The sequence below is a fragment of the Diachasma alloeum genome, unplaced genomic scaffold (genome assembly GCF_001412515.2).
Source record: "Diachasma alloeum isolate Michigan unplaced genomic scaffold, Dall2.0 Dall_scaffold_00180, whole genome shotgun sequence".
Taxonomy (NCBI): Eukaryota; Metazoa; Arthropoda; class Insecta; order Hymenoptera; family Braconidae; genus Diachasma; species Diachasma alloeum.
Genome location: NW_021680346.1, coordinates 3,981,969 through 3,992,813, shown reverse-complemented (window position 1 = coordinate 3,992,813; position 10,845 = coordinate 3,981,969). Strand labels below are relative to the sequence as shown.

Below are 10,845 nucleotides of genomic sequence, written 5' to 3'. Positions count from 1 at the left end.
GGACGCGGAGCGGAGCGTCCGAGAAACGCTGCCTCACGGCCGGAATGACAAAAAATATTGTTCATCATACGGCCAAAAAAAACTTTAATGTCGTTAGGCCCGAAAAAACCACGATTCTAACCTCGCTTCGCTCGGTTAGATTGCGGTTTTCGGGCCCAGCGACATAAAATATCGTATGCCACACGGCGATAAAAGCGTTATCTGGCGAATGTGGCATTATAATCCGAGCCGAAGGCGAGAAAAAACTTTTCTAGCGAATATGATTGCAGCCCTCGCCGTCGACTCGTGCTGCAAACCTCATATTCGCCAGAAAATTTTTTTTTGCCGTATGACGAACAATATACGGCCGGAATGACGAAAAAAACTTTTCTAGCTCATATGATTGCCGCTCTCGCCTTCAGCTCGTGCTGAAAACCTCATATTTGCCAGAATAGTATATTTCGAACAATATTTTTCATCACAATGTGCTGGAAAGTGGACTTTTAGGCACGCGGAGCGTGCCGAAAAGTTCACTTTTCGTCACAGCGTAATGAAAAAGTTTTTTTCGGTCTAATGACGAAATATACCACCTTATTCCAGTAACGAAGCGGTAAACCGGGTTAAGTCTGTATTGACTATTATCTCGGTTTTTGACGATTTTTGACGGTTTATACCGTTTTTAACGAATATCTCGGAATCTAAAAAAGATAGAAAAAATTTTGTCATAACCTTTTTTGTAAAGCCAATTGATAGTTATAAAAAAGGTCATGAGGAAAACGGTGCTATTTCTCTTAGATTCCGAAATAAAAATCGACTTAACCCGGTTTATCGCTTCGCTACTGATTTGATTCGAGCAGTTACTGTTGCCTTCATCAACAACATATGAGGATAGAAGAACTCAATAACTTATGAAAACTTAACAAATTAAGTCATTTAGAATTTTTTCCGGAAAGGCCTACAGGGACTAACTTTGGGAGGTATTGTTTTGAAATACACCTTAACGGGTAACAGAACGCCATTGTTTCCTCGAAATTCTCAAACAAATTTCTTGCTCAAAGTTATCAATATTTTTCTAACCCGAAGCACATTGATCTTTATCATCGCTTCGTGGAGATTAATGTGCTTTGATTTGTTAAAATATCAATAACTTTCAGCAGGAAATTCATTCAAAAAATTGGAAAATTAGCGGCATTCAACTTGTTGGCAATAGTGGGGGGGGGGGGNGGGGGGGGGAACGTATTACTCACTCCTCAGTCCTCACTGTTGCGGCTCCTGTGCGACGATGAACACATGATGTGCCCTATACGCAGCGTATTTACGGGATCAGTCGCATGCGGCACGTGCACCGGCGATTTGTGAATAGCCTGAAAGTTGTGAAGTGCCGACAGTCACCGCGAACACAAAGGAAAAATGAGTGTCAGTAAAAAATTGTTGACACGTAATGGAATTCCTTTGAAGATTCACGTGATCGTTCCCGATGTTCGACGGCTCATGAGCTGCATGTCCCTTGTCGAGGTGAATTCATTATCTCCATCTCATTATTGATAAAATAATGAAACTTAATTTCGGTACAACAAACGTTGTTTCTTCTAATTCTTTGTCTCTGCAGAATTATGGAGGAGAACTGTCGACAATTGATGTCGATACCATTGTCTTGATAGAAGGTGCCACTTCACGTCTGAATCGCGAGTGCTTTCATGTTAATTGGCTCTATGACAGTATTGAAAGGAATAAACTTCAGGAGATTGAAAAATACAAGTGAGTGTAACGAGGATAAATACGTTTAAAATGCCCGAAAAAAAATTATTCACCATTGATAATTTCTTATATGATCTCTAACTATTTCCAGCAAACTAAACATTTGAGGATATTGTAAAATTTACAAAATGTTAGATTGATACGCAAACAATTTATATATTGACACTTTAGAGTATGAATTTCTGGAAGTCAATATTTGTTGAAACGCTGATAAAAGTGCGTGTCCACACTGTTATTAATATTTAGGATATGTTGTCCTACAGGAAATGCTATAGGAAATCCTATATGATGTTATAGGAAATCCTATAGTATTTTTTCATGCATGATTAGAGATGCAAATGCGTCACATGACCCGTCAGTGACGGTCACATGAAGAGGCGTTCATGATGGCTGTCACAATTCCCCCTCCTCCTTCTGTGACACAACAACTTGTCAAGAAAAAATGACAGTCATTTTTCATCTATATAGATGAAACTTTATTTTTTTCTCGGTCAATTTTCAGTGGAATTCCTTTTGTATTGGCCTAATCCGCATTTTGAAATGGAAATCACGTTTTTTTTCCATCCATATAGATGAAACTATTTTGTTTTATTCATGACCGTCACAAATTGGGAATTAGTTATGACCGTCATTATGCAACTATATAGATGGTTTGACAACAATTTGGGTACAAATGATTTGTGACAATCATCTGTAGTTGGAAAATTTGTGCGTCACATGACCGTCATTTTTTGGTCATATGACGCGATCTAAAAAATGACGGTCATTTTGCATCTCTATGCATGATGTTCTCAGAGAAATTCTTCCATCTCCTTTAAATTCCGAGATATTCAATGAAAACCAATCCTTCGACGAAATTGACTTGAACTGTTTTACCACATCACTACTGAACTAAACTCTCCATTTTATCCCATCCTCCTCTAATTTAGTCTCTTATTACAGAATTTCATCAACAATCAACGGGGAAAAGACCCCTGAGATTGAAGTGATCTCATCTGATCACGTAAAATCAGCCCAACAATTAGAAAATCGTCAGGACGGCCCAGTGGCCTTCAGCTGCCATCGTTGCCATCACCCAGTCATTGAATTAATGAAAGCAAATATTCCCCGAGTTTTCGTTGCCTCAAACGAATGGAAAGTATTCCGTTGCTCGTCTTGCAAGGGATGGTATTACTTTCATCCTTCAGACGATTCCATCACTGCTGTTGACGAATCCCTGGCAGCTCCAATCAGCCAAAACGATAATCAAAAAAGTGAACATTTAATGGAGTTCAATTATTCGGATGATTCAGGCAATTTTGGTCCTCAAGATTTAGCCCAACTTGACTGGTACATGTCCAGTCACATTGACTCTCGAGATTCGACAGTCACATCTGATGCATCACAAAGTGCATCTGATATCCAAAACACTGGAGTCACTTCATCAGCCCCATCACCTAGTGATAATACAGCTCAATCGAAAAAGAAGAGGAAAGCTGTCATCAAGAGGAAGAAGTCGTAAGTAAACATTTTTCACTGACTTTTTGCTTCCGAATAAAAGCCTTGTAATCGGTCATTTTTAGGATTTTCTAATTTTGCTTCGAAATGATGTAGAATTACGCACCACAAAATTTAATAGAAAAACCTATCGAATTCATTAGAAAATTCTATTGAATTTCTATTAAACTTTCTATTAGTTTTTGGCTGATTCTATTGACATATTCAATAGAAAAAGTCAACAGAATTCGATTTTTCGATATAACTTACTCTTTTCATTTATTTTCTATAGAATTGCTCGACTCGAATTTTCTAAGTCTTTTTCATTCTATTTTTCTTTTCTTCTCATCAAGAAAATCAAACGAAAAAACTTGAGTCGAGGAAATTCTATAGAAAATATCTCAATAGGATAAGTTATATAGAAAAATTGAATTCTATTGACTTTTTCTACTGAATATTTTCTATTGAACATTTCAATAGAATCGGCCAAAAACTAATAGAACAGTTCAATAGAAATTCAATAGAATTTTCTAACGAATTCGATAGGTTTTTCTATTGAATTTTTTCGTCCGTGATGTCATGAAACGGGAAGATATGATGTTTGTAGAAAATGTGTGTATGTATGTCCGTATGTGTGTGCAGATTTTTCGGAAATCCTTTTTCATAAAGTTGATTGACAATGAATGATTGTTTTAATTGCTAACTTTTTATTCGCCTTGCGATTGGTTGATGGATCAATCAATGATTTCCATGACTACGAGGATGCTATTGTGCGTTACAGCGTTCACTTGAAGGTCGTCGCGCGCGACAGCGCGCATGATTGCCTAGTTTTCTATAACTCTCAACAATAAAGTTGCAGCTATAAATCTGAAATTGTGTCACATAACTACTATCATTTGATAGCAGCTCTGAGCGCAGTTGCAGCCCAATTGGTCAAGTAGTAGTAGTTTTTGAGATACAGCAATTTCACAAAAATCGTTTTTCTTCAATATCTCAAAAACTGCGTGACTTAATTGAATTTTTTTGACGTCAAAGTGTTCCTTGTGAAAATATCTATTAAATCAAACGAAATATGTCTACGAAACTAGGGACAGTTTCATGATAATTGGCATTTTTCATGTTTATGATTAAATTGGTGTATACATAAACGATAACTCCCGAAAAAATTGAGATAGGATATTGAAATTTGGTGAGATTGTAGCTCTGGTGATATTACCGGATGAGTTCGTGAGTAGGCGAAATCGAACAAGTGGTTTAGAAGATATTCAACTTTTTGTGAAAAACTGTTTTGCTCAATATCTCCTAAAATACTGATCCGATTTCAATTTTTTTTTCAAAATACTCGTCTTACTGCCACTTGTCGAGATCAATCAAAATATGAATAGCCGTCCATACAAAGTTTTTGAGATAATCACGTTTTTCTATTTTTTTCATCTCAGTGAATTTGACGTTCCGTAATCCGCGTAAAAGTTCGAATGAACCCCATAAAATTTTGCCTACTAATCAGTATTATTAAGTCTCACTTCTGTACAAAATTTTGGGTCGATCGATTCAGTACATCATGGCATAGAGCCAATTATCTAAAAATCGTTTTTTCTAAAAAATGACACATCGCCACTTTATCGATGATTTTCACGTCTGGAAGATTAAAAAAGTCATTCAACATTAAATATGCTCATTTCTATTTTATACCATATTGTTAAACATTAGGCAGTTTCATAATAAATGAATGTTTATTAAAGATTTTGTGGCGAAAAAGATAATAAAAGAAAATACAAAAAGGCGTGACGCGTCCGCGGAATAGGATTGAAGATAAAATCGGATCCATTCGGAAGCTTATTACTAATGGCATTGCTAGAAAAAAAAGACTAATAGCACATGAGGAAACAGTCACATGGCTTCTGCCAAATAGGAGTTCTACCCTGCTTGTTTATTGTAGCTTTAGTTGCAACTTCGTTTGAAGATTTATTGAAAATTTTGTTTTCGAGAATACAATAAATCTGAACATTTCGGTTAGTTTCATCTTGATTGACTGTTCAGTTTTATTTATACTGTTGCGAAATTAAATGGTTTAGTTTATCCTCTTCCCCTCTTTTGGAAAATGAATGAAAATTGATTGTCGTTCTCTAATGTTGGGGAATAACTTCATATGTTCTTATTACTCCATCTTTGTTCCATGATTGATTTTGAAGAACTGTCAATAAATACGCCCCTTCGATTCATCCAGAATTATTATTCAATTAAATACAACAATACAATTCAAAATATATAGAATATAACTGAGTTTTCGGAGGAATGAGGGAGTTTTGAGTACACAAGATTGTACGTACAAAAAAAATTCACAGGAAAAATTAACAAATTTTATAGAAAATTCGATAACACTTCAGAAGATTTTCTCACCTTAGATTTATAATTTTATGTACTGATTCGATGCATTTTGACGAATTATTAACGAGGAAAATGATTACATCATGGGCCCTCATGGCGATTTTTCAAATTAGTATGGAATTATATTATCAGCTCAGATGATAACGTAGTTTCGGGCTAAATATAAAAATCTCCATAAGAGTCCGTATATAAGAAGCAATTTCGATCGTTAATAATTTGAAAAGGAAATCTACAAAAATTCTAGAAAAATTCAAAGATAATTCAGCAGTGATTCTGAACTTTCTGTATGGATTCCGAATAAATGTGATTATTTAATTTTTTCGAACAAAACACCTTAAATCGACTTGGCTCTTAGCTGAGTTCTCGCGAAATATTCCCCAATCTAAGGGAAATAGCGGAACTTTTGCAATGACCTTTTTTGTAGAGCAAATTAAGAACTATAAAAAAGGTTTGTTAGAGATTGAGGCTAATATTAGGGCGGATTGGGGGCACGTGATATGAAAAGGGTGAAATTAAAGACACACGGATTACAAAAACACTGGTGATGTACTTTATTAGTGGCGCAAGCCACGCGTCTTGAGTTTAGGGATACACGAATCGATGAATGTCTCAATGTTAAATTCGATAATAGTCTTTACACTGTACTTGATAATCTCTTGATATTGAACTTGATAATTGATTCAAAATGATTGATAGTTAAGGGGTAACAGAAGGCCACCGTTTCCTGGAAATTTTCAAACAAATTTCCTGCTCAAAGTAATTAATATTTTTTTAACCCAAAGCACATAATTGATTTTCATTATCGCTTCCTGGAGATTAATGTACTTGGATTTGTAAAAATATCGAAAACTCAGCATGAAATTTAAAAAAAAATGGAAAATCAGCGGCGGTATCCGGTCTAAATGTTACTGTAAAAAATATTACGGTAAATAATATTACGATCCAAATTGAGAACGTCTTTGGGCTCGTCGTCAGCGTGCTGGCCCTATAAACCAAAGCGTCCCAGTAGCGCAGGTTCGAGTCGCGGTGATGAAAGATTTTTTCATCGCCGGAAAACGAACCCAGTGCATGTGGAGTTAGTTATGTGGAGTTAGATATAAGTTAGCTTAGAGGCAAGTGCGGGTAGGGAATTAGGCTGGGGTACCGCGTAGGTACTGGGACGGGTAGGTAAAAGACCACAACGGTCATACCATCTGGCACCACCCAATTTTTTATTACGATCCAAATTGTTACGGGGTCTAATTATTATTGGTCGTTTTTATTATTGGAATTAATATTACAACGTTTTTACCGATGTCGGTGTTATTATTCATTATTATTTTCCGTTATTTATAGCATTTCTTTATCTCGTTAATTTGGTCATTTTATATTATGAGCAATTCCCCTCATAATCATAAGTATTGCAATTGTCATCCCAGCTTTGCGCTAGGGTGGGCATGGTAATTATTTCAAGGCACCCGTGTCGAGCATTCCGATATAACTAACTTTTGTTGAAGAATCTTCGGTGTTGTGTGTGAATATTTGAGGGAATTTTATTTTGTTTTGGGGGATTAATATAATCGTACCAACTCATACACCTGTTGAGTAATCAATGGTAACTGACCTCGATTCATATTTTTTGGTGTTGGGTTATTGTATCGATTTGATTTTCGGGGAATTCCTAATCGAGCGGATAAAGGTTTGTCCTTGATTCCATACCTTTATGTGCGATAATATTACGGTTCAATAATTTTTTGTCCCGTAATATTTTTGCGTAATATTTTTTACCGTAATATAATGGTTCCGTAATATTTAGACCTGCAACCATCAGCGGTATTTTGTTACCCCTTAACTCGGAATTAATTGTTAATTGATCGAAATAGAGACGCTACACAGGGCGCTAGACTCAATATCACACGGGGATGTACTCGGTTGAGCAATCACGCTGATACTGTACTCAATAGGTGACTCTTTGACTAACCGATGCATACTCTTTGATGAATAGATTGATACTTAAATTCATATTTGGCGATTTACTGCGTGATTTGCCCGTGAACCCGAAGGGTCCCGAAGTCGATCGAGATTTTCCGTTGAGCCCGGTAACTTTTGATGATGACTTATTTGCTGCGTTTCAAACAAGGTTATTAGAAAAATTCTGCGATCTGCCTTAAAATCTGAAATATTCGCTGGAAACTAACCGATAGTCAAAATTGACTTCATTAGTGATTTAGAAAGTTTGCCGAATGGTGGAAAAAATAAAAATGAAATCATCAAACTACTATAATTCCAAATAACTATTATAATTTAAATAACTTGTTACAACTATTATAAATCTAAATGATGAAATGAGGAAATTTGATAAAATGAAAACACATTGATTCAATATTTCTGTAACCCAATAATAACATTAATATAACGATTTCTCCTGAATTCACAGGCGCTCTACTCACAGCAACGATTATTCGAAGGAGGAAAATGAAGCTATAATACACTTTCTCATAAAAAATGGGGCAATATCGAAAGCAAACGGTCGAAAAATCTGGGAGACTGCAGAATCTCAAAAAGTAAATTCAATTCATGTTTTTTTTCAATGAATTCTTACGTGACGACTTGTAATCGTTCCATACTTAATTTCTTCACAGCTCCTGACTGATCCGTACCGTTCTGCTGATGGCATGAGGAATCACTTCGCCGGTAATCTACGATTTAATTTTCGAAAGTACACGAATGATGAAGAAGCAATGAAGGAATTCGCGGTGATTAAACAGAAAGCCCTGCAGAATCGTATTCTGAATTATTCTAGGAGATTGATTCAAACGATTAATTGTCATGAGATGGAATGAGAGATGATTCATTTCATTTATATGTGATAAGAAGTGATATTTCTAGGGGTCAGTGGGGTAAAATGGACACTTGAATTATTTTCAATGTTCATAACTCAGACTCAAATTTATCAATTTAAGTCTACATGTCCGACAAAATTTCATAGAAAAATCTAGTAATTCGTTAGAGAATTCTATTGGATTTTCGATTGCACTTTTTATTAATTTTTGGCCGATTCTATTGAGAAATTTGGCAGCTTATCTGTACGTTTTTTATGAATGGCAATGTTCAATAGAAAATATTCGGGAGAAAAAATCAACAGAATTCGATTTTTTAATGAAAATTCTTCCATGGAGATATTTCCTGTAGAAATTCCTCGGCTCAAATTTCTCAAGTTTATTCGTTCAATTTTTTTGTAATTAAAAAATGAGAAGAACTTTGAAAATTCATGTCGAAGAATTCCTATAGGCTCTGTCTCAATAAATGAAGTTGTATTAAAAGATGCAAATCAATTGATTTTTTCGGTAAAATAGTTTCTGTTGGACATTTTCAATTAAAAAGAACGCACAATAAAGCAGTGGAATTGTTCAATAAAATCGGACAAAAACAATAGAATTTTCAATAGAAATCTAATAGAATTTCCTATCAGATTCGCTAGATTTTTTCATCAAATTGTTTCGTGCGTATAGGGTCGTCATAGAGGGAAGGGATTGCACCTCACGCATGAAAAAATTCAATATAAAACCTAGCGAATTCGCTAGAAAATTCTATTGGAATTCTATAGGAATTCTATGGGGGTTTCTATAAGATTTCTATTGGAATACTATTGAAAAATTCGATTTGTTTTTTGCGCTGTTTCTATTGAATATTTAATAAGAAAAAGTCAACAGATTTCGAATTTCTGTATGAATTTTTCTCTTAGATTTTCTGTATTAGAATTATTGGGCACAAATTTTCCAAGTTTTTTCCGTCGAATTTTGTTTTGTTTTGCACTGCAGAATCCGAGTGGAAAAAACTTAAAAAATTGATGCCCAAGCATTCTTATAGAAAAAATCTCAAGAGAAAAATTCAAACAGAAATTCGAAATCTATTGATTTTTTCTTATCAAATATTCAATAAAATCAGCGCAAAAAACAATAGAATTTTTCAATAGAATTCAAATACATGTCCTGTAGAAACCCCATAGAATTCCTATAGAATTCCAATAGAATATTCTAGTAAATTCGCTAGGTTTTCTATTGAATTTTTTCATGCGCGCTATCACAAAAAAAATTATCCCCTTTCATTGAAAATTCAAAGAGTCATCAACTTGAAATAAATTCGAGAGTGTAAATTTCGCCACCTGTGAATAGTAATCAAACAGGATATGAGTCAATTTCAGTTGAAGTATTTGAGAAATTCTTTGATATCTGCCTTAACAAAAAATATTTTCAAAATATTTTCCGACAAATTTTGCCATCTCCCTTAAGTTCAGGGAAATTCGTTAAAATTTTACCTTCAAATTAAGTTGACTCACGCTGTTTTACGACTTCGCCAGTGATATGTATTAGTATTGATAACATATCGATTTAAGGAGTAAAAAAACGGTAAAGGTAGAAATATAGACCGCCTAGATTTATATTTTTTCACCTCATACATCACAATATTATTAATATTATTCAGTAATGCATCATTCATTAAGCTCCATTGTTTTCCTTTCTTTATTTTTTGTTCGAAATAAATTCGAAATATCGTTCTAAACGTATTCTAGCATAATTGCTTTGAGTGCTTGCGATCCATAAATGCTCACAACGAGGGATGCACAATGACGGTAATTTTTGACATGCGTCAAGTCAGTCATAAACTTACCGTTTTCTGATCATTTCTGACTTGACGCATACCTCGTGATGGAAACTGACTGGTCGACTGACCCAATCGTCAGTAATTTGTTCTTGTTGTCATTTATATTGAAACTATATATAAAATAAAATAATATTTTTGTTTAAAGGATCCTTACCCTTTGAAGCACTAGGTGCATCTGCAGCTATCGTTTAGTCTCGTAATGTTCAATGAAAAACTTACATAATGATAATGATAAAGTCAGGGTTTGAAATGAAAAGATAACAATTGGAATAATACCGATTTTTCAGTTTATTGTTCAGAAAGGATTTTTATTAGTTACACAAAAGAAAAGAAACCGAAAGACAGAGAGAATTCGATCGCAGATAAATTTTAATGATCATTTATGATTAGATTTTGAGAAAAGTAAAATGGCCAAAATAAATAGTTCCTTTCTTTGAATTTTTGTACGAACCGATTCCAAATAATTCAAAGTGGTTTTTCAGTGCGTGTTGAAATTTTTCATTTGATATATATTTAGGTTCCCCTTTTATTTCACTAAAACCATGAAATTTTCCGACGGTTTGAATCAATTAATATCTATTGTTTTTGTTTTATTTTATA

General features: G+C 34.5%; 1 protein-coding gene across 1 annotated transcript; it reads left to right on the top strand.

Moving 5' to 3' along the window:
- Nucleotides 1-1,257: 1,257 nt before the first annotated feature.
- LOC107044362 lies at nt 1,258-8,549 on the top strand. The gene is made up of 5 exons (XM_015266219.1): nt 1,258-1,494; nt 1,589-1,737; nt 2,680-3,234; nt 8,018-8,144; nt 8,223-8,549. Exons 1-5 carry the CDS (start codon nt 1,390-1,392, stop codon nt 8,421-8,423), a joined length of 1,137 nt encoding a protein of 378 aa, XP_015121705.1. The 5' UTR covers nt 1,258-1,389; the 3' UTR covers nt 8,424-8,549.
- Nucleotides 8,550-10,845: the final 2,296 nt, after the last annotated feature.